At 47.6% G+C, this 27,816-nt stretch overlaps 7 protein-coding genes across 7 annotated transcripts; 5 read left to right on the top strand and 2 right to left on the bottom strand.

Annotated features, from left to right (window-relative positions):
• Positions 1–6,321: 6,321 nt before the first annotated feature.
• LACBIDRAFT_313976 (uncharacterized protein) lies at positions 6,322–8,470 on the bottom strand (the record flags this gene model as incomplete). The annotated part of the gene is made up of 2 exons (XM_001877458.1): positions 6,322–8,387; positions 8,446–8,470. 2 exons carry the CDS (start codon positions 8,468–8,470, stop codon positions 6,322–6,324), a joined length of 2,091 nt encoding a protein of 696 aa, XP_001877493.1.
• Positions 8,471–8,972: 502 nt separating this feature from the next.
• LACBIDRAFT_313975 (uncharacterized protein) lies at positions 8,973–10,172 on the bottom strand (the record flags this gene model as incomplete). Its single annotated transcript, XM_001877457.1, has 3 exons — positions 8,973–9,540; positions 9,595–9,847; positions 9,962–10,172. The coding sequence occupies 3 exons, from the start codon at positions 10,170–10,172 to the stop codon at positions 8,973–8,975; spliced, it is 1,032 nt and encodes a 343-aa protein (XP_001877492.1).
• A 458-nt stretch (positions 10,173–10,630) lies between these two features.
• Positions 10,631–13,022, top strand: LACBIDRAFT_293186 (uncharacterized protein; the record flags this gene model as incomplete). Its single annotated transcript, XM_001877829.1, has 8 exons — positions 10,631–10,948; positions 11,004–11,132; positions 11,185–11,283; positions 11,337–11,538; positions 11,593–11,939; positions 12,005–12,596; positions 12,651–12,734; positions 12,800–13,022. The coding sequence occupies 8 exons, from the start codon at positions 10,631–10,633 to the stop codon at positions 12,835–12,837; spliced, it is 1,809 nt and encodes a 602-aa protein (XP_001877864.1). The 3' UTR covers positions 12,838–13,022.
• Positions 13,023–13,305: 283 nt separating this feature from the next.
• On the top strand, positions 13,306–15,464 carry LACBIDRAFT_231927 (thiamine biosynthetic bifunctional enzyme Thi4; the record flags this gene model as incomplete). The annotated part of the gene is made up of 11 exons (XM_001877828.1): positions 13,306–13,368; positions 13,424–13,447; positions 13,505–13,564; positions 13,617–13,974; positions 14,030–14,331; positions 14,384–14,558; positions 14,615–14,701; positions 14,761–14,837; positions 14,890–14,971; positions 15,027–15,255; positions 15,317–15,464. 11 exons carry the CDS (start codon positions 13,306–13,308, stop codon positions 15,462–15,464), a joined length of 1,605 nt encoding a protein of 534 aa, XP_001877863.1.
• A 2,005-nt stretch (positions 15,465–17,469) lies between these two features.
• On the top strand, positions 17,470–20,184 carry LACBIDRAFT_324266 (uncharacterized protein; the record flags this gene model as incomplete). The annotated part of the gene is made up of 13 exons (XM_001877827.1): positions 17,470–17,570; positions 17,626–17,893; positions 17,947–18,092; positions 18,136–18,193; positions 18,243–18,247; positions 18,268–18,552; positions 18,604–18,636; positions 18,696–19,252; positions 19,328–19,351; positions 19,441–19,551; positions 19,799–19,913; positions 20,011–20,042; positions 20,132–20,184. 13 exons carry the CDS (start codon positions 17,470–17,472, stop codon positions 20,182–20,184), a joined length of 1,788 nt encoding a protein of 595 aa, XP_001877862.1.
• A 1,382-nt stretch (positions 20,185–21,566) lies between these two features.
• On the top strand, positions 21,567–23,208 carry LACBIDRAFT_313970 (uncharacterized protein; the record flags this gene model as incomplete). Its single annotated transcript, XM_001877826.1, has 7 exons — positions 21,567–21,664; positions 21,721–21,988; positions 22,048–22,193; positions 22,241–22,294; positions 22,359–22,652; positions 22,704–22,736; positions 22,794–23,208. The coding sequence occupies 7 exons, from the start codon at positions 21,567–21,569 to the stop codon at positions 23,206–23,208; spliced, it is 1,308 nt and encodes a 435-aa protein (XP_001877861.1).
• Positions 23,209–24,842: 1,634 nt separating this feature from the next.
• LACBIDRAFT_293185 (uncharacterized protein) lies at positions 24,843–26,976 on the top strand (the record flags this gene model as incomplete). The annotated part of the gene is made up of 9 exons (XM_001877825.1): positions 24,843–24,946; positions 25,007–25,277; positions 25,388–25,476; positions 25,536–25,578; positions 25,661–25,676; positions 25,894–25,933; positions 25,990–26,013; positions 26,067–26,463; positions 26,522–26,976. The coding sequence occupies 9 exons, from the start codon at positions 24,843–24,845 to the stop codon at positions 26,798–26,800; spliced, it is 1,263 nt and encodes a 420-aa protein (XP_001877860.1). The 3' UTR covers positions 26,801–26,976.
• Positions 26,977–27,816: the final 840 nt, after the last annotated feature.

The raw sequence follows: 27,816 nt of genomic DNA, 5'->3' as shown, positions 1-27,816 counted from the left end.
TTTCACCAGGATTTGGATTAGTTTTTGTCATCAGTAAAGTAGAAGCTTTGACATTCAAGATATTCAAATTCTTGTTAAGAAAGAACTTAGGCAAAGGCACAGTGATGCAGAGTTCAGTGTCAAAGAGGCTCTGAGCAAAGGTGGCCTGCCATGGAACTCCTACCACCCAAGGTACCATTTTTTGACCATTCATGCAATGTCGCTTTGCAATCTTAGCCTGTTCTGCAGAAGGCTTAGCATCATCATTAGTCTTCCTTTTCAATTTCTGCTTGTCCTTAATCTCCTCGTCGGCAATCCATTTAGCCAGCTTGGCATAAATCAGATTTGGAAAGGAAGCGACGAAAGAAGGAATGCAAAAACGGTTCAGGTCCACTTCATCCAGAGAAACCAAGGAAGCCTTGTCAGATCCAGGTTCAGTGTGGACAGCAGGATTGGAGATGTGATTAAAAGTCTTCCGAGACCTTAAGGCATTTTTGTCTTCAATTTCTTTGTTCATCTGGAGAATAGAAATTAAGGGAAGGCCCTTGAGCATTTTAATAATGGCTGGTGAAGTATGAGTCTGGGGAACACTGGTTGGAAGAACAAAAGAGTTGGATAGAGGTGTAGCCACCATCTGAGAAAGAGATGTAGCAGCTGTCTGAGAGACAGGCGTAGTGGCTGTCTGAGAACTTTCACCAGAAGCCACAGTTTGAGAGGGTTGAGAGCTTTGAGAGGGTTGAGCGCTGTCAGTCATCATGAGATGCACCAGAAAAAACATTGAAAAATGCAAAAAATTCACTGAGGCTGAAGGGACTCTTTTTACCATGTCAGAACAAAAGTCTGAAGGACAAGGAAATGTAGTCTCCTTGTCTAGGATTTGGAGACATACATAAATGTTTGTACTTATGAGTACAAACACAAGGTTTCGTTCTGACACGTAACCATTATCTTATCTGATAATGAGCCTGCACTCGTTCCTTATGCTTGCTCATTGTGGACTTATACTATTGTTTGCAGATTGTGAAGAACTGAAATGGAAAGTAGGGTTTGATGGAACTACCACTTTCAGAATTATGTCCAAATCAGGTGTCTTTTTGGTTCCAGACATGGCACCATGGCCTTTCTGCACATCCGCCAGATGGATTTTTCAGCATCACAGGGAATGCTGATGCTGTGAATGTTTGAACACAACCAGGCCAAATCTGAAACCAAAGGGTTGATCAGGACTTCTTGACAAAGGCGTGAGTGTGAGATGGCGGCAGAGAATATCTGGGGTATGTGAGAGAGAGCTTGTGACATGGTGCCATGAGGCGATACTGCGTTAAGGTTATCTTGTGACCCAGGAACTGGGGTGTGATCACCCAGCACAGGACTCTGGTATCCTGGAGGGGAGGTGTATGGCTGCCTAGCCATATAGTATGGGGGTGACTCCATCCACATGTAATATATGATGTGGTTGCAAAGTAAAGTATATTTGTTGTGAACACAATGCTATACAACATGGGGACAAATACATGTAAATACAATGATTCTAGATCATGCAAGGAGTATATACTACCATGCCGTTACAAAGCCCCCCCTGTGAGATTGGAGCATCGTTGAGTATAGTGTTTGAAAGTCCAGTCCGGTCCGGCTTTTTGGTGCTCAGTGCCTTAGACCGTAACCATAACCAGTCCTCCCAATTCAAAAAACTTCAAAAAACCGGACCGAACCACAAGAGACCGGTCTTTTGCGGTTACGAGACCAGTTTTGACTGGTTCTGGTCTTAACCAGTTTGCAACTGGTCTAAACCGGTCTTTGTAGGGGTCAGGTGGCCAAGAAACAACAATATACTAAATATTTTAATGTACAAAGGAGGGGGTCACTGTACACGACTTGGTAACAATGCACACAGGTAACTATGGATGTCTTCACATCCAACTTGACCATTCGTTGACACACCAGGTCCTTGTCAACATACGCCATCTGTCCATGTACCGTCATTGTTCTTCTGTTATGTTGCCATCAACATATGCCATCTGTGTCGTTCATTCATGTATCGTCATTCCTGTTGTCCATCTGTGTGTAAACATCGTCATTCATGGGTTACTGGTTGACATGTTATCGATGGCAACGTGACCCCTGCTTCTCATGTCAAAAAAGGAGAGGGGGAAGGGGGTAATGGTTGCTCACCTGGATCGATGTCAACCTATGTGGTCATCTCTGGCCGCTACCTGCCATTTGTGGGTGTTGTCGTCGTGCCAAATCATCGTTGAAATGGCGTGGACTCAACAATTCAGTTGGTGATGTGGTGTGGCCACATCATCATCACCGTTAGCATGTGCAGGCATCGTCGTTGGGTGTTGTTGTCATGCCAAGTTGTCATCGAAATGACGTGGGCTCATTGATTCAGTTGGTGACGTGGGGTGGCCACATCGTCATCACCGTTAGTGTGTGCAGAGATGGTTGGGGTGGTCGAACAGGGAGGGGGTGGTTGTGGTTGCAGCCACATCACTGTAACAACATGCCCTGATTTTTGTGTGAATAAAGGTGAGAGGGAGAGCAGTCACATTGCTCACCTCCAGTAATGTAGATAGTGACGACATGAGTCATCATTGTCACTATCTGGACAACGTGGGACACCCATTGATGTGCCATGTTGTTGCCGTCCATCGTCGTCGTTCATCCGTTGGGTGGTGACATGGCCTTGCCAAGTTGTCATCATTTTCTGCATAGTTGGCGGCAGTTGAAGGATGATTGCGAGAGGTGGTGGTTGGTGGTGGCAATGGTGACGGATTGGAGGTGGTTGCAGGGATGGTGGTGTGGTGGTGGTTGAGAAGAAAATACTTTGTTTGTTGATGAACATTACTATTTGGTTCTCATCAAAAACATATGAGGTTCAATCTATTCTAAGTTTGGCCCTCAAGACTCGAGCACGAAAGACCGGTCTTTGACTGGTTAATTCAGTTTTTGCTTGGTCTTGAATTATTGAAAGTCATAGAGGACCATAGACCAAACCGCGGTTATGGTCTTTGTCAGTCCTATTAATTTCCGGTCTTGATCAGTCACAGTCCGGTCTGGTCACAGTCTTTTTCCAGTCCTGTGACCGGACTTCCAAACACTAGTTGAGTAATTAATTTCCGTCCCGTCCTCATATTCTTGTAGCATCCTCATCTCTGACCTCCCACTCAGATCACGCAGGGTCTGCCTCCATCAACTCAGCAATTTCAACTAGCTCATTCACCAGGATTTAAATCTGGTAATCCGGTGAACCTGGGGGCTCAGGCTGTAAATCAGGCTGGACTGTTCAATCTATATGTTAGGACATCTGATAATCGTGATGGAAGGGGAGGTAGCAAGGAGTTGATGGGAAGACAAGGCAATTTTTGGTGGAGGTCCCATTTTATTTCCATTCCACAAGAGGTCTTCAATACTGAGGAGGTGGCAAATGGGTTCACAGTCGCATTCATGCTTGACCTTATATAGCATAATTGCTAGCAATGCAAACTTGATTAGAGCAAGCACGGTAGGTGTTACCAACTCCGTCACCAGGGCTCCGGTGGCTTGACCATTCAAAGGTATAGGGAACCCAGGCTGCAACCTTGCAGTGCTTCCTTTATCCAGACAGGTCCTCAAGTTTAGCTTATGGAATACTGCATGAGCCATGTTCGTGCCAGAGGGTGGCAGGACATTATACAGTTGCAATATCATAGTGTTTCCCCTAACCGGACTGGATTTCATGTCTAGTTTATGGAATACCACATACACTGTGTTCATGCCATAAGGAGGCAGGATATTACGTAGAAATCTTACAGTCACAAGAGCATGAGCAATCAGCAATAGAGGAGTAACTAGCATTGTCTTGCTAGTGGACAAAGGGAGCATAGAAGGATGAGTTGGTAAATTTTGATTGTGAGGGACAGGAGTTTGTTTGGGAAGTGGTGAATGGTGCACATAATGACAATAAGAGAGGGAAGATGAGGAGCGATGGTATGGGGGTCAGTTTCTACCATAAGGTAGTAGGGCATGTGGATACAATGTTTCAGAGTACACAGATAAAGTCAGTGAATGATGATAAGCTTGAGGAGAGGGACACCAAGCATGGTGATAGCGATCTGGCAGAGGTGAGGTTTGGCAAGAGTCACAAGATCATTGAACACCTTCTTCCTGGACTTGTTCAGTGTCGAAAGGGTTAGGCCATTGATGAATTGATCACTCATTCCCTTTATGACAGAATACGCAAGTCTCTGGTCTCTGAATTTGCTTCATTGAGTCCATTCCAAACCAGGAGCCATGGCTCAGTTCCTCGCCTATTCTGAGTATTTGCTTCATGGCACATCTCAAACTGTTCACTTCAGCAACTATCACGGTTCAGATAAGCGTGGATTCCTTTGAAGTTGATGTTTTGTGGAGCATTAGATTGGGTGATGTGGTCTCCAAAGGGCTCACACTGTTGAGATTATTCATCAGTTTGTTATTGAGGTCAAGATCAAAAGATCAGGGATGTCTGTTGAGGCCAATGATGACACTTCAGAGCTGCAGGAAACAAGGCTCAGGTAGTGTTGCCGTCGAAGTGAAGTGACTTCAATGTGACTTCGATTCGGTTCAAAAATCACACCACTTTGTGTCACTTCGAGGTATCGAAGTGAGTCGAGGTGAATTTGTGATGGCCATCAATAATGGCTAGAAAAGGAAGGTTGGCGCACGTGAAGCACCGCGTCGAGGCGCGTTTAGTGGTCTTTAGACTCTTTACAGTTGCGATTCGACACTCTCCCTCTTTCTCCTCCCTCCCTTCCCCAATACAATCTTAAATCACACCAGTTTTATGTGGCTGAATGTATAGTACCAGTTTCTTTCAATTTATGAGTGTCGTATGATAAATTTTGCTTAGGAAAGAGGGGTGAGCATGGCGACTATAAAGTCTCAAAAGAAATTTGTTCTCTGCAACGCGACAAGATTTTCACAGAGAATATCGAGGCTTTGCGAGTGCTGAAGTTCTCATATGAGAAAACCATCTCAGTTTCGTTGCTGATCTCATAGCTGAATGACATGGACAACGCCAATATAAGATCCAGTAGCGCAACAGTAGCAGCACATGTGCCAGTACCCGACTGATGCCCAGCTTGTATTTCACTCCCCCGCCCCACCATTTTCAGCATGAAGGCAGACCTGCAGATGAGAGCCCTGCTCTTCATCCTCCTTCTCTCTTTTCTTTGTTTGTGAAGTGTGCAAGAAGGATTACACTATCTCAACGGAGGCTGCTTTTGACGGGGATTTATTTCAGAACTCGAAAGATATTGATACTAAAGTACCTGGGTGATACTAAGTAAATACTACATCATGTATTCAAGTACACGACAAGTTACTACAATGTTCAGCACCAAGAATGCGAACAATATTATTGGCTGATCAATTTACAGGGATCACTGAATTCACTTTGATTCACTTCGAAAGACCGAAGTGGATCGAAGTGCACACATTTCCCCACTTTGATTCGCTTTGGTTCACCTCGCGGCAACACTAGGCTCAGGTGCCATGTCTGGAACAAAATAATGCCTAATCGGGCGTTATTTAACACCCCAATCAAAAATTAACACCCAATTGGGATTGCCATCAAAATTAACACCCGAATAGGCAGGCAGCCTCTAACACACACAATCTTCCACAAAACCATAATTTGCACCGCAGGCTGAGAAAAAAAATACCTGTATTCTATGTTTACCTCTACTTATGTGGTCAGTAAAATTTGATAGGCAAAATGTCTGAAATCACAGTAATGTAGTTAACACCTGTTCTGGAACCTGGGAAATTTTAACACCCAAATAGGCAGCTGCTTGAGCAGTTCACCTCCCTACAGGCTTTTCTTGTCATGTTATGCGCCGCAGGCCAGAAAAATATTTGAATAGCTCACTTTACTTGTGATAAATTGTAGGATACTCCAATTTGAACCCAGAATGCATTTTTGAACAATGTATCAGAATGCTTTTAGCATTTTGGTCTCTGAAAGGATCGCTGCGGAGCAAGTCGACCTTGCTAAATTCAATCAGTCGGATGTTGAGTTGGCAGCTCTCCTATCCTTGAATTCAGAGGATTCGGATTCAGAGCATAAGACCGTCAGGGGGAAAAAGGGGATTTCAATCCCAAAAGTCACAGTGGTAGAAATCGAAGACGAATCATGGGCAGACCTACGGAAGTTACCCAAGTCCTCTGCTCACATATTGGAAGAGATCGTGGAGGAAACCTCGGAGCTGAACTTCGAATTACAAAAGTGAATCCTGCCGTGGAGCTCCCGCCGACCTTAGACGCGACTCGTTGCTCGTACTTGGCTCGTACCATCTGCTGTAGCTCAACACCAATAGAATCCTACATTCTCGAATACCAAGACTCCATCGTATAATCCTTCTTTGGCCCCTTGACCACATACTCAATCTTCCACTTCTCGAGATCTGCACCCTTGAAGAAAAACGTGTACGACCCATCATAAGTATCCGGACTGCAATAGTGACTGGCCTTTGCCCTCCATGGCAACATCGTACTTTGAGAGGCTTGGATAGGGGGAGCGTCTAACGAAGGAGGTTCGATGATGACCTGGTGGAAACGACTGCCACGTGAAACTGCGTCGTCCCGCTGTGCAAAGAATACTTCGAGTTTGTCTTTGGATTCGTCATATCGATAAATGTAGCGCTGCGTCCCAGAAAGTTTGAGCCCCGTTGAGGTGCTAAATTCTGTCTTTTCTGAATAAAAGTATTCCGTTTCGTAAATTTGATGATCGGATTCGAGGTGCGATTCCGATAAAATCTTTCTGGGGGTAAATTCTGCTGTCCCAATGCTTGGCCCAGAGGGATAGTCAGGGAGATGGGAGGTGTAGGTTCGGTTCAGTACCCAGGTTCCATGAAGAGAGCGGAAGATAGCCGCTGCAACGAAGAGAGCTGAATTTGCAGATTGAGAGAGGGTATGCTCGAGGGTATCTAGGAGCGAGGGGGTTTCTTCAGTGACACATTGGTGATTGGAAGATGGCAACCAGAAAGGACGTGTGAGACGATGCGGAGCAAAGATATCATGTGGCTGAATGAGACGTTTGTTAGGCCCGGGACAAGAAGGCGAAAGTGGAGTTCCTATTGTTTGAGCCAAGTCACTGCAAAATTTCACATATTCCCTCGGCCATTGCGCTCTAGGTCTGCTGTCTATAACTTGTTTCTCCAAAGCAAGGCCTTCTTCGAACTGGTTGGGAGAAGGCCACGAAAGCGACCCAGAAAACAAACCGGCACACCACTGGGCCTGTAGTTCAATGCTAGCCCAATATGGACCACGGTATTGTCCTACAAACGCGGCATTTGGAAAGGAAGGATGCAGGGTACCGTGGTGGAGTAGAAATGGGAGAAAGCGGTCGTTCGGGGAAAAGTTGAGGGCAGACAGCAGAGACGGTGGCAGGATGGTCGATGCCGAAGATGGGCGGAAACCAGTAGCGAAAATGATATCCGTCATGTTTGAGAGAGGTGACGAGTTCTCGGGATCGAGATTCAAATTAGAACCAAAGATAGTAGAAAGATGACCTTTGTGGACTATGATACGACCAGAGCGGACAAAATTGGTGTACATATCCGAAACAGCAACGTGTGGAGGCGAGTTCATATCAGCTTTCATGTCAGCTGAGAAATCAGACAGGTTCCCAGAAAAAGAACGCAAATACTCGTTCATTTCTCTCCATCGTTCTTGTGTAGATGAATGGGTTTGCACCGGAGTGGGATATCGATAAAGCACCAAATCTAGAGGGAGAAATGATGTCCCAGGATCCTCGACATCCAGCGGGAGATGTTTCGGGACGACCCAGAACTGACGTGGGACGACGTGGTGTACGGAAGCAGCATGAGGGGTGATGTCATCCGCAACTTCAACGCCACTATGGGAGCCGCCTATTATTGCGACATGCTTGCCTTCAAAGGGTTTATGAGAGGAGTAGAAGGAGGAGTGAGATACGGTTCCTGGAAAAGTCTCGAGGCCAGGGATGGCAGGAATATATGGTTCCGAGAAAAAGCCACATGCGATAATAAGACGATCAAATATAGCGGTTTCTTGCTGTCCAGACCTATTAGACCATGTCACGGACCACCTTTTATCGTCTCCCGGACTCTTCACGCCAGTAACTTTACATCCCAGAGAAATCGTTGCAGGCTTGAGATATTTGTGAGCGTACGCGGCCAAGTAGTCGCCCACTTGACTAGCTGTTGGGAATGTGGGTGCGCTCTCGGGCCAAGGAAAATCTGAGAAACAGCAAGTGTACTTGGAGAGATTCGTCCGCATCGATGGACGACATAGCTTCGAAGCAGGCGACCACAATCCCCCTATAGCCTCTGCTGATTCAAACACGCGAGCCGATAAACCAGCTTCAAGTGCTGCTTTGGCGGAGGCAAGACCTGCTGGTCCTGCACCTATGCAAAGCTTATAGTAAGTTAAATCGTCATTGAGAAGGCAGACATTGAGTCGTACCTATGATGGCGACTGTGCACGACATGCTTTTCTTGAACCTGGAGTCGAAGTCAGAGTCCTCATACTATTAGTATCATCGGCGGTGGTAGATTGGCGGTGGCCACAGATCTTCAGAATGATGAGTCACGGAAACGGGTCACAAGCCTCGTCCTGCACCGTTAGAAGTATCAAAATTTCGTCGCAAATTTCATTCAATTTCGTGCGTTCGCCGTTGTCTGACTCGTCTGCTCTCAAGTACGCCTGTTGAAGGGGTCACTATCTTGTCACCATCACTAATAGTATCAGCCACTACGTCAAACATATGCATTATCTGACTCCTGGCGATAAAGTGCGCCGAAGTGTAGCGAAGTCCTGCCTCTAACACAAAACCTACCATATTTCGCTCAATCGTTATACCTTCCTTGATCCATGAATCGTGATAACTGCTGGCGAGAAAGCCAATGGACACCACAACACAGCCTACATTCCCCTCGTACTGACATGCTTGCGTAGTAAATGAATCCAAGACGCACGAGCAAGCAAAGATCTCAAGGCCAAGACTCCAGCTCGACGCTAAACCAATCAGGCAAATTTAGCCACAGCTCTTCCCTAGCAGCATCCACAGCAGCAGAGAACTCCAACCGACACGGTTCACAAGCACGAAAGGCAACATTGATTCTTCCGTGAGGACCGTTCCTCGTCTGCATCAGGTCCGCATCCATCATCGCGAAAAGCGGGTCCGTCGTCCGATGTAAAACCACGCCATTGACGTCACGTACCATCTCAAAAGTGATAGCCTCGAAAGACGCTCGACAAGTACGTTGAGACATCATTTCCACACTGTTCTCGAGTCGATCGGTTCGATAAATGCAGCTCACAGAAGATCCTCGGCCCTCGAGGTGGCTTACGATGAAGCTGGACAAAAAGCGCGCGACGTGTTCTTTACCGCGAAAAACGTTCATCACGTCATCGTCGTGGAGAAATTGGCGCTCGGCGTCGGTGGGCGAGGCGGGGTGTCCCATAACGATGTCGCTTGGAGAACAGCGGGAGAGGTCGTAGTAAGCTGACGGGAGAAGCTCGGGTGCCTTTGCCTCTCGTGCAAGGTTAATGACCAGTCTATTGAAGGAGGATGGGCATGGTATAAGGAGAAGCGGGGAACCAAGTGCTTACAATGGATGAGGGTATATCGAACGCGGTTCGTAAAAACCAGCTTGATTCGTAGCTTCAGCTTCTCTAAACTCCCAATGCCCGAGGGTCCTAGGCCATACTGGAGACATGATACGGATGATGTCGTTGCGGAGGTGGTCGACTTCGTATTTTGTCGACAGCCGTAGAATCGCCGAAGTGGTCTCAAAGTCCTTAATCTTGTAAGTCAAGGTAGACCTTATGAAGCAAGAAGAACTCTTCAGCGACGGGACCATCCCTGGCGGGCCGACTCACACGCCATCATAAAGAGCACGGAGGAAATAGTACAGCTCGTTTGGTGAATCGCTTAGTTCTACAACGGGTCTTGTCTCGAGAAAAACAGGCAGCTTGCAATTGAGCTCCTTGATCGCTGTTGCCAGAGGGGCAGAGTGTCGACAGACGAGGCCTTGATGAATGATGAAGTAGTAGCTCCCAGAAAGCACAGCGATGTTTCCGTCGTCGAAGCAGAGATCGGGGTGCCGACGTGGGGGAAGTACGATTTCAAGAGGTCTTTCAAAGCCTACGACGTGGCGATTTGTGCTAAAGTCGTCGCTTAGTGTCATGAGGTACTAGTGAAGGGGGAAGCAAGAATAAGTACTACAGTGCTGAGTCAGCATTATAGGTGAACAGAATACTCACAAGATATTGCACACGAATTGTTGCGCAGAAAGCACACAGAGTATGTATTGAGTATGTACATAAACGAGTTTCTTGCAAGGGTCATTGATGACCATGTGCATGAATGAATCTGGATGGCATTCGTCTGATGTCACTTCAATGTAGGCTAACGCACCTGAGGCCTCTTTGAAAACAACGCCACGTCCATTTGAGAGGTGCACCCTCTTATTATCGCCAGTACTGGTTGCCAGCGATGTCGACGTCTCCTGAGAGTCGGTGTCACGCGATGAGCATCAACGGCTTCAAAATGATCAAGTCGTGAGAAACAAATCGTCTTTTTTACTCCAACCTGCCCACCGAATATCCGCACTAAAAAACCATTTTTTTATCCACCCCAATCACCATGCCTGAACCCGTTCCTCAACGCATCGTCCCTGGAGCTCCTCCCCCGGTTCCCCTTTCAAAAACACAGAAGAAAAAGAGAAAAGCCAGCAAACCCAAAGACGCCGACTCCCCAATAGCAGCTACCGATGCTGCTGCCGCCGCCGTCCTCGAAAAAGCCCCAGAACCCGTCGAGGTTCAGGAGCCCACCCTCGCTCCTGAAACCGTCCCTTCCACCGAAAATCCCAGCACCCCCCTCCCCGAAGAAGAAATTTTACTCAAACCAAGCCCGATTGTTGATCTTGTCCATAAGCGCTTAAAAGCAACCTCGAAGAAAATTGTGTGTTTTTGTAGTCTTCTTCTACTCATGTCTTTGACTCTAAAATGGTTTTCAGCAACGGATAGCTGGGTACGCTACCACGGATTCTGAGAAATTGAACGATGACCAAATACGGAGTATCAAAACTCTGCCTGCCCTTGAAGCAATTCAAAAGGAATTGGGAGAGGTGAAGAAGGCCATCGAGGTAAATAGCGTACGGTTCACCGCAGCTCCATTTTTTAATGATATTTTTTTAGGTTCATGAATCTGAGTTGGTGCACGAATTGGCAGCAAAGCGCGTTGAAACAGAAAAGGCAGAGAAAGCTCGTATTGCGCAAGCCGTTTCTGCAGCTGAGGTTTGTTTTTCGTTCTATAACCCGGAAACATTCTAACACGTATACAAATACAGGCTAAGCTACTGTCAAAAACAGCCGACATCGTCGATCTCCTCCGCGTGCGAGGTGCTGAAGTTCCAAGTTTTATTACTGATGACGTAGAACGTACCGCCATATATGCTGCTACTGATGCCCTCCTTGGTGATGATGTTGAGAGAAAACACGCGGTTCTCAACGGTTTCTTGTTCGACACTGGCAACTTCGATGGCATCTCTTGTGAGTCTCACTAGACCCCGCATCCCAATAAATCACTAATTATACTCACAACAGACTCACGGATAACGGAAATCACACAGGTCGTCCTCAACCCTCCTCGCGCACCAACACCCGACGAGCCAATTGAGGAAGAGCAGGAGGACCCAACACCGGTTGAATCCAATGCCGTAACCGAACCTGAGGTCCCTGTTAGTGAAGTCCTCAACGTCACCACATCAGGTAGCTTCCACTTCATACAAGAAAGCGAACTTGAGGCTCCATCTCTTAAAGAAAGCGTGGAGTGGGTGTCCGTTGAGCCTCAGGAACGCATTCCCGAGGTTGTAGCATCGACGATTGAAACTGAAGCTGTACCGGTAAACGCACTTGTGTCGGAGGATTCCCTCACACCAGCGCCTGTCCAGGTATGTGGCCAATTGCGCAATTTCGTACTTATGAACATCCTTTGCTCATAAATACCACCCTAAAGGCAACCCTGAACTGGGCAGACTCTGACGACTCGGGGCTTCCCCCCATTGCCGACGTCCAGGCAGAGTTCAAGGCATCAGGCTCTGCCACCCCCGCAGAAATTGAGACCCCAGAGGCAGTGGAACCCATTGTGAACGGCACCGACCACGTCGAGGCCCCTCATCGCCAAGAAGACGATGACGGGTTCACCACTCAGGCTCGGGGTGGACGTGGAAGGGGTGGAAGGGGTGGCTCCCGTGGACATGGTGGACACGGTGGACGTGGATTCCGTGGTGGTGAGCGGGGTGGATATCATGGGCACCGTGGTGGTGAGCATGGCGGCTTTAGAGGTGGTGAGCGTGGTGAGCACCATGGTGGGTTCAGAGGTGGCGAGCGTGGCGAGCACCATGGTGGGTTCCGAGGTGGAGATCGTGGTGAGTTCCGTGGTGGAGATCGTGGTGAATTCAGAGGTGGAGATCGTGGTGAGTTCCGAGGTGGTGATCGTGGTGAGTTCCGAGGTGGTGATCGTGGTGAGTTCAGAGGTGGAGATCGCGGTGAAAGTGGTGGATTCAGAGGCGGCGAACGCGGTGGATACAGGCGTGGTGACCGTGGAGGTACTTGTCGTTGCTTCTTGGTTGAGAATGTTGTTTTGACTGATAAATTTTTAGGATACCGTGGCCATGGTGGTGACTGGCGCGGTGACGGTGAACGCGGTCGCGGGAGGGGCCGCGGACGAGGTGGCGAGAGGGGGGGTTAGTATTTCAATCTTTTTCTTTCGCAAGAACGCAGCGCTAATTGCCGGTTTTCCTTCCGCCAGGTCCACATCCTGCCCCCGCTCCCGCCACACCAGCATAATCTTGTTATTAACGCTCCTTAGCCGAAAAGATCACGACTCGAGATCAGATTCAGAGCACTTGTTACTTCCGTATTTATGCATAACTCACCTCACTCCTTTATCCATTTACCCGTGCTGTATTGTTGTTGTGACGTTTTCTGTGTATGTACTACCACACACTTGGTAATACGATACTCTCGCGTTCTACGAACACGCTTTCTTGTTAGTAACGGTAGAGCCATGTTCCCTTTCCCTCCGTCGGTGTTGAATTGGATCATTGAGGTAAGCTCTCTTTCACAATCCCACTTCCCTCAAGCACTCATTTTCACCAGAGCCGTCAGGAATTCCTTGGGAATTCCGAAACTTAGAACGACTGCCATCTCATCCGGCAAATACTCAACTCGCCGAAAAATCTTATCTTTTCACTTCCAACGTCTTCGGTTTCAGAGTCGTGGTGTCCACTGGCCGAAATCCAACTCTAATCCACCATGAACGACATCGATTATTCACTCTACCTTGTGACAGGAAGAGAACTGCTACCTCCAGGCAAGGTGAGTCAGATATCACCTCCACTTGTCTATGCTTGAGCTCAATTCGCGTTTGGAGGACTATTTTGAATCACTAGAAGAAGTAAGGAGCCTGCTTTTCTCTCCACAATGAGATAACGTGGAGCTGATTTGTATCAAGTCCCTTCAAGGAGGTGTTACTGTTGTGCAGATCCGTGAGAAGAACACAGATACTGGCGAGGTGAGGCTAGTGATTCCACTGGTTCGCTCAACGTTACTCCTGGATACATTAGTTCATCAAAATCGCAAGAGCTTCAAAGGTCATATGCGACATTTACAACGTTCCTCTGCTCATCAACGATCGCGTTGACGTAGCGCTTGCGATAAATGCCCATGGTGTTCACCTTGGTCAAGATGACATGCCCATAGCTCTGGCGCGTAAGATGCTCCCGAAGGATGCCGTCATTGGGGTCAGCTGTAATAATGTCGATCATGTCAAGGCGGCCGTGAAGGACGGGGCGGACTACGTGGGGATTGGTGCTGTGTGGGGGACGAAGAGCAAGTCGCTGACAAGCCCTATTATAGGTGTTCGTGGGGTTGGGGTCATGTTAGAGGTCTTGGATGGGACCAACGTAAAAGCTTTGGCAATCGGTGCGTCATGGCCAATGTCTTGTGGAATAAATCTTCAAGTTAATACCTACGCCAGGCGGTATCAAGTCAACAAATCTTCTACGCACCTTACACGGGACCGTGTCATCGACAGGTCATGCTCTAGATGGCATTGCTGTCATCTCGGAAATCGTTTCCTCCACTGAACCGCGTCGAGCGACGGAAACGCTCGCTAACATCCTGAGCGCTTTTCGAGCAGACTTTCCGCACCCCCCTGGTTTGGACACGCGTTTGACATCCGATCTGTATGTGACTGGAGATCTGTCGCCTGAGGCGGTGCTTGAAGGCGTCGTACAACTTTTGGAGACAATCCGGGGTCTGAATCCTCTTGTTCACCAGGTGAGATCGAGCGTCCATCTTCAAACTCGTGCAGGTTTGAATGAATGAGTAGATTACCAACACGGTCGTCGCTACACAATCCGCAAATATTACGTTGGCATTGGGTGCGAGCCCGATTATGGCCACTGAGCCCCGTGAAATGGAAGACTTGGCCAAGATTAGCGGAGCCCTTCTAGTGAATATCGGGACTCTAAGGGGAGAGAGTTTCGACGGGATGAAGAAAGGAGGTATACCCATGATTTCAACATACGTCCATCTTTTCCCTCTGATTCTAGTTTTCCAGGGTTCTTTGCCAACCAGTCCAGGAAGCCCATTGTCTTTGATCCAGTTGGAGTGGGTGCCAGTGCTTTCAGGCAAGAGACTGTCAATGGTATAGTCTCCCTCAGAATGAATTTTTCTGTAGTGAATAGGCTGATGCTGGAACCGAAGAACTCTTGAATACATGGCAGGCAAGCGTCATCAAGGGTAACGCTGGTGAACTGGCCGCTCTGGCCGGAACGAAAGAGGTGGGTTGCTGGGTATTTTTGCCATAACATTGATTGAAATGCCAATCGACAGGTCGATTCCAAAGGAGTAGACAGTGTGGGTTCAGGCTTCAAAGACCCGGTTTCGTTTGTGAAAGCACTTGCAAAACGGGAACGTATGGTCAATAATTTCCAATCTCGAGACATTCTAATATATTCTCATGAAAATAGGATGTGTTGTGGTTTTAACGGGAGCGACAGACTATATCTCTGATGGCCTGTCAGTCGTGTCACTGAAAAATGGGGATGCGATGCTTGGGAAGATCACAGGCTCCGGGTGTGTTTTAGGCAGTTGCATCGCAGCATTTTGTGCCACAGCGGCACATTTGGCTTCGGATGAGGAGAAGAAGGGCGATGGGAAGCTGGCAAAAGGGGATATGTTCCTTGGAGCCATCGCGGGGTAATTTCGATTATTACGGTTCATCACCGCCGGTGCTGATTGACGCGCCTCTTTCCTCTAGCGTGCTTGTCCTCACTGTCGCTGCAGAGTTGGCAGTTCAAAGAGAGGACGTGAAAGGGCCTGGAAGCTTTTTGTCTGGCCTCATTGATACGCTGTGGGCACTTCACTCCGACGACGTGCAGAACTTGGCCAAGGTCTCGATAGAGTGAATGATTTGATTCGTCCTTGGTGGTATGCAAGTCGTGCATCACGCAACATCTCTAGAACTTGCGGCCATAACTTGTACTACGACCCCCTTGCGACTCCCGCACCTGCGGTGCACGTCTATAATCCGCTTTTCCCATTGTAGCGTCGACATCACAGGTTTAAGCGAAGGAATCCCTCCAGACAGTGTCGTACAAAGCTGGCAACAACAGGTGTTCCTTTGTGAAATGTACAAAATGATGAAAGATTTACATGTAAAAAACGTAGAGTATTCAAGTATCAAGACCAGATCCATCCAGGCTTCGTGCTTCAAGAATTGTATATCTACATACCAGCGATTTCTTTTAGAGGCCTCAGGCATTTGACGAGCATCTGGAACAGCGTTTTGGCCGGGTAATTTCATTGTAATTATGTAGTTGTACATAAGTTCTTGAATTTATCTAGAGCTACCTAGGTGTAGTAGTCTTGGGTAGACCTGTAGCTACCTGTAGATTCATACTCGCCATAGAATATCAGGCTTGGCGGATGATCTGTACCTTGAATGATGCGAATGGGGTTATCCAGTGACAAAAACAGGCCGTGGGACACTGATGGCTGACCACGCTTTTTACAATCGAAATTATCGAAGCGTTCTCCAAGTCCTTTTACCTTCTTCTTCTCTCCTTCACAAACACTCAAAGGTCAGCCGTTGATAGGCCTTGCCCCTGATCACCATGCACATTCCCACTGGTAAGCTCCACTATGCATGCAACACCACCTGTATAATGCTAACGTGGACAGCCTATGGACAGCAAGCAGGTCCTTAGTCGTTTGCTCCCACATTCCCTCTGGTGAGCCAACCAACACCTTGTTGCATAAACCTTACTAACGGCACATTAGGTACAGTAGTTTCTATGGACCAACAAAACCACGGCAGTAAGCTTCACCATTTCTTCTGTTTGTTGAGTGTGTGCTAACGTGTTTACACTCAACAGCGTCGCTATCACGGTTTGGTTCAAGTTTCAGTAGGGCATTGGTAGGGCATCACAACTATTTGCGTGATGCTGGGGAATGTCAACGATCACACGGTGCCGGGGTGCCATCTTTTTGACTGCACATCAACGTCATCCCCTGCTCCTTCCAGTGTGCAGTGGCCGACACACTTTGGATGTTTATATGCTTGTAGTCTACATTTACGTTGGCATGTACAGTAGCACTGCTGCAATATATTTTTCTGCATACATTTCGGATATTTTTCGGCATTTTTGGCCTGACACAGGAAAGCTCCTTGATCATGTGATAGATCAGATGTGAATCGCTGTTGAGATTTGGTTGATCGGTAGGCCGCGTAGAGCCTGGTAGACCGGCTAGGAACTGTCTACCGGAACTACCGTAAAAAGGCGAAATTACAGTGCTTTACATAGGAGGAGGCTATCAACGGGCCTACCGATCACTATACGTCTACATAGGTCTATGTAGACAATGTTCTGTTTCCAGATGAGGACCCGTCTCGTCTGACTCGTCATGGGCATCAAACGTTGTCTATACTATGCTATATCAGTACTTCGGCAGACCCTCTCAGTCGGCGGTCACAAATGTCACATTTTTTGGCGGATGAACGTGACAGACCGTGACTGGTCAAAAAACAGAACTTCGCCAATTCTTCGTTTTTTTTTGACGAAAAAAAGCGGAGTTAGATTGGATTATACCCAGGAGGCCCTGTATCAAATTTCGTGGCAAGATGTTTTGTGGAAAGTCTGAGATCAGGAAAGTGCCGACTGAGAGGGTCTGCCGAAGTACTGATAGGGCATAGTATATAACTTGACTTTTATCACTACATACCGCATCCGCGTGTCAAACCATCTGATCACTATGGGAGCGCTCAAGGAGCGCTCCAAACTTGCTCCAAACCTCCAGCATTCGGCCGGCAGAGTGTGCAACCCAGGTGCAACCACTTTGAACATTCGAATGTCCCACAGGCCGCTGGGAACCGCAAACTCTCAATAAGCGCCGAAACCTTGCCTGCTCTTCATGCCATCTTTCCAGGCTATCGTCGAAGATACCGCGCCATTCCTGGTTTATTCTGCTAATTGGAGGGCTGGGACCTCCGCAGACGACTCCTCAGCGGACAAGTAAGTATCTAGTCCTCAGACAAAAGATGATACTTGATGTCGGTTGGACTGCCAGGTACACGCAGAGCAGCTTCACTGTGACCCAGGCCGCAAATGCGACGATGTCTTTCACATTCTTTGGGACCTATGTTGGGATATATGGCGCCAAGCGTGGCAATCACGGTCCCTATCAAGTTCAGGTTGATAACCAACAGTATCCCATCGGAAATGGAGTTGCCACCCCGGATGCCTTTAACCAAACGCTGTTTTCGACTAACCTACAAAATGGATTGCACACAGTCACATTGACCAATAACGCAAACACGTATCTGGACGTGGACTATGTGTGTCCTGCCCCTTGCTCATCATTGCTGCGGAGAATAATTGACATGTTCAGGTTTCGTGGCAAACGAGTGTTGGAAACGATGCTGAAACTCTTATCGTGAACACTTACCAGGACTCACATCCAGCTTTCTCCTACTCCCCCACGTCGTCTTGGGGAACTCCAGATTTTGTATCCTCGTTTTCAGGCAGCACCGGGCAGTGAGTTTGAATGTTTGAATCGTTTTGCGTCTCGCCTTCTTAGCAAGGGAAATGACAGTGCCACAACAACGCCGGGCGCTTTCGCCGAATTTACTTTCGCTGTGAGTTAGGTATCCATTGTCCTGCGTCGAAATACTGAAATCTGCTTAGGGTATGTATTTCTTAGAGGATTCAGCGCTGGAGTTTTATACCAACCATGCGCAGGTGATGCTGTGGGGTTATATGGTCCAGTTGGTCCGAGTGGTGCTGCTGCGTTCTCAGTCCAGGTTGATGGCGGCACACCCATGAATTCCACAACGAATAAGCAGTTTTACAGACCCCAACAACTGCTATATTACGGCAGCAATCTGGGAAGCGGTATACATACGCTAAAGATACAATTTGGGTCGTCAAGCGGGTCTAACCAGGCACTCGCCATTGACTATGCGGAGGTGTACACTACCCCTTCTCTTGGTGGAAGGTAAGAATATCTCGCCTTACCATGTGGGCGTTGTTAAATCAAAACCTATAGCTTTGGAACAACTCTACCAGTTCGTGTAGCTTCGTGAGTCTCTCTTGGTTGATGTAGTGAATCTACTAGCACCTACACTCATTGTTATCTAGGGCTTTCCCCATTGGTGCTACCGTTGGGCTCGCCATAACCAGCACACTTGCTTTTCTTGCGCTTGCTGCCGTCGTCTTCCTCTTTCTACAAAGACACAAAAACCACCTCTTCAGCTCCCTAAGGACAGATCCTGAAACGCCGACCATGAGTGGCCTCAGAGTTGAGCCGTTCTCCTTCCAGCCGACGCCCCAAAATGTTTCCATAGTCAATCAAAATCATCATCACCCCAATCACAATCACAACCCATCCGATTTATCATTCACTTCGTCGTCGGATCCAACAACTACAACAGGTTACCCATCTACTTTTTCTGCTACTAGGCTCTACGATAATTATGTTACATCAACCGCTGTACGATTCTGCTTTGCTTCTGAGTTACCTTGTCCTTACTCCCCTTGTATCTTAGGAAGCCCGCAGACCAGTCACCAAAGACCGTCTTGGGATGGGAACCCCATCAGCACCACTGGGATCGCGAGTGATGGCTTCAGATACCTCTTATACTATACCACAGCCCTCGGGGTCGACCCCCATCTTACCAGCTACCACGGACCCACTAGTTGGCGACACTGTTCCGCCTCCGGAATATCATACATAACCACTGACCTATCGTTGTAATGGTATGTTTTCTAAGATGATCTCAATGCTATGTTCAACAGTAAGTATACCTGACAAAAATGCGGGTATAGCTATGAAACTCAGATTGTAACAATCCTCTTCACCTTTTCCCCCTACTCCTCATTTCAGAGGCTTCACCAACCAGAAGAAGTCCCGTCTTCGATCTAGTCGGAGCGGGTACGTCTGCTTTCGATCAGGACAATCAATGGTTGTCTCTCGAAACGATGCCTCGTCTGGCTAGTAAGCCGATGCCAGAACGGAACAGCTCGGTTTTGACGGAGACGACAAACTCTGTCACTCATTTATGGCTTATGAGATAGAGGTACCTTCCCCTGCCATCTCGTGATTATTTCGTTAATAGCGCCGTTGCTGACTAGTGTGCTTGTACCCGATCTCGCTGCAGAATTTGGCTAGAATCGGGCCGATAAAATTCCAGCTCTTATTTTTGTGTTGATTGGCGGAGTCGCCTTTGTCTGCATTTCTTGAGGTTGCAACTTGCAAGGCCAAGCGCGCTCAACAACACCCGCGTTCCGGGGTTCGGAGGTCCGGCGGTTGGCGCTGAGCTTCTACATCAAATTTGTCCATCAAGCTGGCATATCAAGGTAAAACACTGTAAACAAGAGGTGATCGGGCAGTTGAGCGAAGTCTTTGACGGATTCCGTGACAAACTTATCATTTTTGCACCTGTTATGTAATTAGAACAGAGGTATGGGAATTTTTTTATTGTGACAGTAAGTTTGCTGGTTGTTCAAGGGGGCTGACGCAATAAAAACAATTAATGTGCTTATTGTTTAAATCTGTCCACAACTGTGTTCCCCAGGCGAAGCTTTGGTAAAAATTAAAGTTTTGCCTAGTGCCGAAGAGACAAACTAAATTGTTCCTGAAATCTGTTCTATTTACAAATTTTTATTCTTAACAGCTTTTTGTCCTGTGGATGTACCTTAAGACACATTTTAAAAATATTGGCAACAATTACTTTACATTGGGTGACTTTCCGTAACACAAATTCTCTAGATTTGAATAAATCGACGAAATCTAGGGTCCTTTGCCGGGATGCCGAGTCTTGTAAGGGTTCGACTCTGATGGAGTCCCTGGTTGGAACCCAGTTACAAACCTTAATCTATTCAGAGGGTACAGACCCCTCGAACAGATTTCAAACGCTGGAATCAACCCTGCCAAGGGGACACCTTTCCTTCCTGGGTATGATTCCTTCCCACATGGCTTAGTCAGCTCTACCTCATCCCCTACTACTCTCCTACGGCTGGGGCATTCTGCTCCCTCTTGTTGCAGTTCAAAGCCACTACAGAGTCTATTAGAAGTGTCAATGTCTTATGGCTACAAAATCCCCTCCCGGAAACTGCTGCTCCCTTTACAAACACCCTTCTTGACACCTAACTCACTGATCCACAGCCATGTTCAGCTCAACTTGGGATTTTTTGGGCTTCACCCAGCGTGTGGTCTAATTTTACAGCGGGGTGGATGAACAATCAGTATAATAAACCCATCCACAGGCCTACACGACCTCAGAGCAGCTCAGATGGGAGGGAAGTGAGTTTGTACAAGGCAAGCAAATACATCAAATAGAATCTAATCAGTTGGCGTTACGGTTTATTCACTTCAATAAACTCTCCTGTGAAGTTCTCGTTTCAAACTCCGATAAGGGTCAAATTTATTCATTTTTATAGATTTGAGTTACGGAAAGTCACCCATTTGGGTGTCGCCCTTGCACAATAGACAAACACACTGTCAGAATAAAAAACTTCCCATAGGTTTGTTCTAATTACATAAAAGATGCAAAAATGATTAATTTGTCATGGAATCTGTCAAATACTTCGCTTAACTGCCCGATTACCCCTTGTTTAAGGTGAAATATATCGCACATGTTTGATTATAATCAAGGAGGCAATAGGGCTAAGGGAACCTTACAATACCCGGCCCATACGAGAGGCTAAGCCCCAGGTTTGATAACCGCATGCTTCTCAGTTCTGTAAACTTCTGTACAGCGTTCGTTGATTGGAGAAGGACAGACTCTTAACGAGCTCCAAAAATTGTGTGGTTGTGGTGTTGACGCGTTGTTTGTATTCACGTCAAAATTTAGAACTTGATAAAGAACTACCTTTAATCACTATAGAAGCCAGTCTCCAGATGGCACTCACAAGCATCGGCCGGCTACTGCCGCTGGGCTGAATGTTACAAGGCTTCAGACTGCTTCACGAATCCGCAAACCGTCAGCAAGTGCCAAAGTTTGTGCTACAATGCCTTCTTTCCAGGCTATCATTGAGGATACCTCGCCCTTCCTGATCTACTCTACTAATTGGTCGTCTGGGACTTCTGCCGACTCGTCAGCGGACAAGTAAGTATCTGATTCTCATACAAAGGATAGTGCTTGATGTTTGGTCGGACCGCTAGGTATTCGCAAAGTAGCTTCACTTTGACCCAGAGTGCAAATACGACCATGTCCTTCACATTCTTTGGGACTTCAGTTGGGATATATGGCGCCAAGCGTGGCAACCATGGACCCTATCAAGTCCAGGTAGACAACCAGCAGTTTCCTGCGGGAAATGGAGTTGCCAGCCCGGATGCTTTCAACCAAACGTTGTTTTCGACTAGCCTTCAAAAGGGCGTACACACAGTTACATTGACGAACGGTGCTAACACGTATTTGGACGTGGATTATGTGCGTTTGACCGCTGTTTTACCTTGTTCTTCATCGCTTAGGTGAAAATCATTATTTAGATTTCATGGCAAACGAGTGTCGGAAATGATGATGAAGCGTTGATTGTGAACACTTACAAAGACTCACATCCCTCCTTCTCTTACTCCCCTGCTTCGTCTTGGGGAACCCCAGATTTTGTATCTTCATTTTCAGGCAGCACTGGGCAGTGAGTTCGAATCTTTGCATCATTTTGGGTCTCGCCGTTCTTAGTAGGGAAATGACAGTGCCACAACAAGTCCGGGCGCTTTCGCTGAATTTACCTTCGCTGTAAGTTCGGTGTCACTTATTCGTGAGCAAGTACTGAAATCTGCCTAGGGTATGTATTTTTTAGAGGATTCAGCGTTGAGGGTCCTCACGAGCCATGCGCAGGAGATGCTGTGGGGTTATACGGTCCAGTTGGTCCGAATGGTGTTTCCGTGTTTTCAGCCCAGGTTGACGGTGGCACTCCGACAAATTCCACGACGAATAAGCAGTTTTACAGGCCCCAACAACTCTTATATTATGCAGGCAATCTGGGAAGAGGAGGACATACGCTAAAGATACAATTTGGATCATCGAGTGGGTCCGGACAAGCGCTTGCCATTGACTATGCAGAGGTGTACACTACTCCCTCTCTTGGTGGAAGGTAAGAGTTTTTCTCTTGCCCATTTAGGCTTCTTCAAAGTAGCATTTGTAGCTTTGGAACTACTCAAGCAATTTCTGCATCGTCGTAAGTCTGCTGATCAGCGTTGCGCTGTTAGTGACACCTATACGCATCGTTCTCTAGGACCTTCCCTACTGGTGCTATCGCCGGGCTTTCTATAACCAGTACTCTTGCCTTCCTTGCGCTTGCTGGTCTCGTCTTCCTTTTCATACGAAAACGGCGCAACCACCCCAGCACGATCTCAGAAAAACCGAACCCCGTTCACCCTAGAGTTGAGCCGTTCACCTTCCCACCGACACCCCAAGACGCGCCCATAGCCAGCCAACCTAGTTACAACCCATCCAGTCTATCGTTCTCATCTTCTTCAAACCCAGCAATCGCAACAGGTTACCAATCTACTTTTCCTGCTTCTGGTATGTACGATGATTACGTATCATCGAATGCTGTAAGGATCCCCTTGCCTCGAACTTTCAAGTTTCCTTGCTTATGCCAATCGAATTCCAGGACAACCACGGGTCAGTCAGCAAAGATCGTTTAAGGATGGGGCTTCCGTCAGCACCATTGGGGACAATCAGATCGGGTGCAAGTAACATTATACCGCAGTTGTCGGGGTCGATTGTTACGTCAACAGCAACCAGCGTACTATCGGCTGGCGATACTGTCGCGCCCCCGGAATATCATACCTAATTACTAACTTGTAAAACCTTAATGGTACACTTTCAACAGGAAATCTCTAAGCATTGTTTTCAAGGATCGCAGCCCGAGGCGTCCGAGGAAGTTAAAAGAATGCACAATGGAAAATGCAGGATGGAACCGTCGTGTCTCGAACTAACGCATGTTCACAGGTGACAGCGACAGGTAACCGTCTGGGAGGGCATATGTTGTCTAGCATGCACACCACCTGGCGTAGCAAGTTACACAGGTTTTCCGAATACCAGCAGGTTTGAGTCATCGTTCTTCGCGGATGGTCGCTGCCTTGTAGTCTAACGCGCTTCGAAGTTTCATCGTGGCCTACTCGAAATGACGTCAACATGAAGTATGTACTCACCTACTTCTTGACCATCTCATCATCAATCCGAACAGTGTACTAAGCTTGAGTCTTACCTGCTCATATAACTCTTTCAATATCTCATGGTGGTCGCTTCCTTTTAAATAAATCCCAGATGGCTGACCGGGTTTCTTGAAGAGCAGACAAAAACAAATAACAAAGTCGGGACCATCATGAATTCTGATGCTCGTCTGGCGCTCGCAGGCCGGTTTTGTTTTTCATCTAAGTATAGCAGCGAACATCATTAGCCCTTAAAAAGTGCTAGAACAAAATGCTAGAAGCAAAACAATTCAATCCAGTTTCAACCCTTCTTCAACCCTGCGTTCGTCGCGTCGACTCACGGCCCTTCAACTTGGAGTCGTACACTTTGGATTTCGGTCTCGGGGCAAGGGTAGGCATATCGGTAAAGCCAAAGCTTGAAGGGTTCTCGACGAAATACTCATCGAGGCTCAAAGTGTGCCGGGACTTGTTTCTTGCTCGTTTTGTTTACATGCTATAAATAAAGTTGACGCGTCAGATCAGTAGCACGTGCTAGTGGCGTCGCCGTTAAAGTCACACCACCAGTACTTTCCGCGTACTTGATCAACACTTGACGCAATGGACCGCAAACACTTGGCGTGAAAATGCCTGAACAAGCGAGGGGAAGGCCGTGAACGGAATGGAACTGGTGGTTGCAGAGACTTGTGCGACATGGCCGAGCTCAACCGCGCCGAGCGCTCCTTGAGCGCTACTGTCCACACAACTGTTCCTGGTAATTGAATTTATCATCATCCCCAATCCAGATTACTCAATCCTTTCAGTAATGCCCGTGAACCCTGATTTTCTTTGGGCATGATTTTGCTCAAGTGTATATACTCACCAGGCCTTGAATAGCTCTGAATCCGTCCTCAGCATGGGTTCGACCAGTATCACCGCTCGTAGCCCGCCTACGTAGATAGCTATCATGGAGTCAACCTGAAGCTGTGCTTAACTTGCTATGTTATTTGCAACCATATGATCGCAAGCTTTCTCAGCGCGGGATTGACAGATCCTGGACAGATCTTAAATTTAGCCATGGAACATCCGACTATCCTCCCTGACTTGGCGCGACTTACCTTGTTCCAACAAGACCACCAGCAGACTTCATGCCCAACGTCACGACTACCATCGAGGACTATTCACCGCTCTTGGTCTACTCTGGGTCCGACTGGACGGCTGGAACGTCTGAGAATGACACCTCTCTTGACCAGTACGTCTCTCTCTCGACTTTTCGGGGCTGATTCGAGCGATATCTCATACCCTGATCTAGATACTCGCAAAGCAGCTACATGAGAACGAATGTCGACGGCGCGACTGTTTTCTTTGTGTTCTACGGCGTCAACGTGCAGATCTATGGAGCGTTACGCTCAACCCACGGGTTCTATCAAATTGGCATAGACACGAAGTTGTACCCTCCTGTAAATGGCCAAACCACCCCGGATTCCTTCCAAAAAACACTCTTTGCAACTGTCGCGTTGCAGAATGGGGCTCATACGGTGAAAATGACCAACCAGGGTAAAACATTCACCGACTTGGATTTTGTAAGTTCTGTTATTTCAAACTCTCAAGCAGGTGCCTAACGGGCAATCAGATAACATTCCAATCGACAATAGGATTGGATTCTGAGTCTATGATTGTGAATACTTTCCAGGACTCAGATCCTTCTTTCAGTTATTATCCTTATTCCTCGTGGTCGGCTAATCCTAGCAATCTGGGGACGTTTTCGGGCGGCAATGGACAGTATGTGTATTGATCTACTACTCTTGCTTTTTTTATGACCCCTTGTTCTTCAATTGTAGTGTGTCGTCGAGCGCTGGGTCCTACGTGACGTATACTTTCCAGGTGAGTTATCCCATCTCATTCGCAAGTATTCCGTTAATCTTTTATGTAGGGTAAGAGTCATGTGTACTTATCCTAGTAAGAGGGTTTTACATGGATTCGTAGGTGATGCTGTCTTATTATATGGTCCTGTTGGTCCCAATGGCGCGCCTTACTCTGCTCAAATGGATAATGGTAACCCCTCGAATTATACGACAAGTAGTTCGACCTACAGACCACAGACGTTGCTTTATTACGGCAGCAACTTGGGTGCCGGATCCCATACCTTGAAGATCACTGTACAGCCGTTCAACTCATCCTATCCACTCACTTTGGCAGTTGACTACGCGGAAGTCTTCACAACAGCTTCAATTCAACGGTGCGTTGTCTAGTTCCCGGAAGCAAATACCAGTGTTCTCAGTACCACTCCCTTAGGGCGTCTTCTTCCACATCGACGAGGTATAGACTCTTGTACTCTTCTAAGCGCATCCTCAGATAATCCTACTCCATAGCTCGAAACTATCCAAGGGTGCCATCGCCGGTATCTCAGTTGGCAGCGTCTTCGGACTGTTCTTCATTCTGGCCGTGATTCTTTACTTCGTACGGCGCTGGCGCACAGGCCGACGATCGTCTTCCATCATCGGCCATCACCAAGAAAAAAAGGAAGAGGACATCATCCAGCCATTCAACTACAACCCCCTCCCAGTCGGCGATGCACCTTCTCCTTTGTTATCACAGAGCCATTCTCAGAGCCAACTCGGACATGAGACATTGCGCACACAAGTTTCTTTTGGGTCGCTTCCTACTACGCCTCCAACAACGGGGATATGGCCTGCGACGGCGGGCACCGTTGCCGGTGCAGCGAGCAATACAGACTCGTCTGATGTCACCTCGTCGAGAAACTCCGGGGTAAGCGCTTGATTGCATATTAGGATGGACTTCCTTTGATGAGAATGGTTTCTATTAGACGGGGCAAGAGTTGATCGTTCCCCAGCTGCGGGCTAAATATCGTCCAGACCTTGCGCCCCAGCTCTTGGCGCCTCCTCCTGCACGCACACGAAGGCCGGGAACTGGTGGAGGCGGTGGTGCGGGGCCTTCTATACCCGAACTTCAGATTACCGAGGAGGTTGATGCTGGTCCGGTTCCGGCTGAGGGTGCGGTGTCCGCTGGTGTTGCAGGCGTGGATTCAGGGACAACCGCTCCGCCAGAGTATTCGCAGGATCCGACATCGCCAAATGCTCAATGACATTTTTCATGAGCTTTCCTTCCCGGGGTTCCAGTTTTATTGTACTTGTCTTTTTCACAAGGGCGCCCAGACACACATTCGCATCTTCTCAGTAGTGCCTGTTACTTTAATCATTTTTAGGATCTTTAATTCATTTGTACAATATCGAGTTACATGGCCAAATATTCGGTTGCACTAGATGCGGTTTATTTTTTACATCATTTCGTGGTTCGCAGAAGGTGCTTGAGGGGATCTATTGAGTTATGCATCCAGGAATAGGGTCGAGGTTTTGCCTTGCCTTCCATTCCAACGAAGGGATAGAAGCAAGACAGAAGATCGACGGCTTCGTAGACGTCATTCGACTGGGCCCCTGAGCATCCGCCGGATGCGGGAGCTCCGGCGCGAACTAAGAAAGTAAAGTTGAGCGAATTGTATCGAGGGATGCTAACTTAAACCTGGTTCGGAACAAGGAAGGAATCTCATCAGTTCCAGCTAGCAACTCGTCCAAGGCGGTCGATCAGCTCTTTAAATACTTACAAGGTTGACCATAAGCGATGATGTCAGTGATGAAGGGGCCCGGGAGTCTTCAAACGTTCGTCCAATAAGAGTGCTGCGGCTTGAAACCAGATTCCGGAAGCTATGTGAAATCTCCGCGAGCGTATTGGACAGAAGAACGCCGACTACAATGATAGATCAGAGTTAGTGACTGAAACGAAGGTTGAAACGTTGATGCGTCGAAACACCACCACCGGGATGTAATCGTCCAATCAAAGATGAACGTGTCCAGCCGGGAAGGAGAGTGAGTAGGTAGGGAGTTCCGTGGGGTCGCCATACTTAGCCAGCCAGGCGACACTGTTGGTTCCGATTGTGCGCGCTAAAGTAATCACGGTGCAAGGTGGTGCACTTTTCCTCAATCTATCGATAACGGCGAGCAGGATATATCGGGTAAGCCCTGTTATTTCTGGTATGTCATGAGGACTGAACTGGGCTGAAGGGGATGAGGATTTAATGAGATTGAATGTCCCTGGTGTTGTGCA

The sequence above is a fragment of the Laccaria bicolor genome, genomic scaffold, assembly GCF_000143565.1.
Source record: "Laccaria bicolor S238N-H82 LACBIscaffold_5 genomic scaffold, whole genome shotgun sequence".
Taxonomy (NCBI): Eukaryota; Fungi; Basidiomycota; class Agaricomycetes; order Agaricales; family Hydnangiaceae; genus Laccaria; species Laccaria bicolor.
Note: the sequence above shows the minus strand (reverse complement) of the source record. Positions and strands in the feature narration are given on the sequence as shown.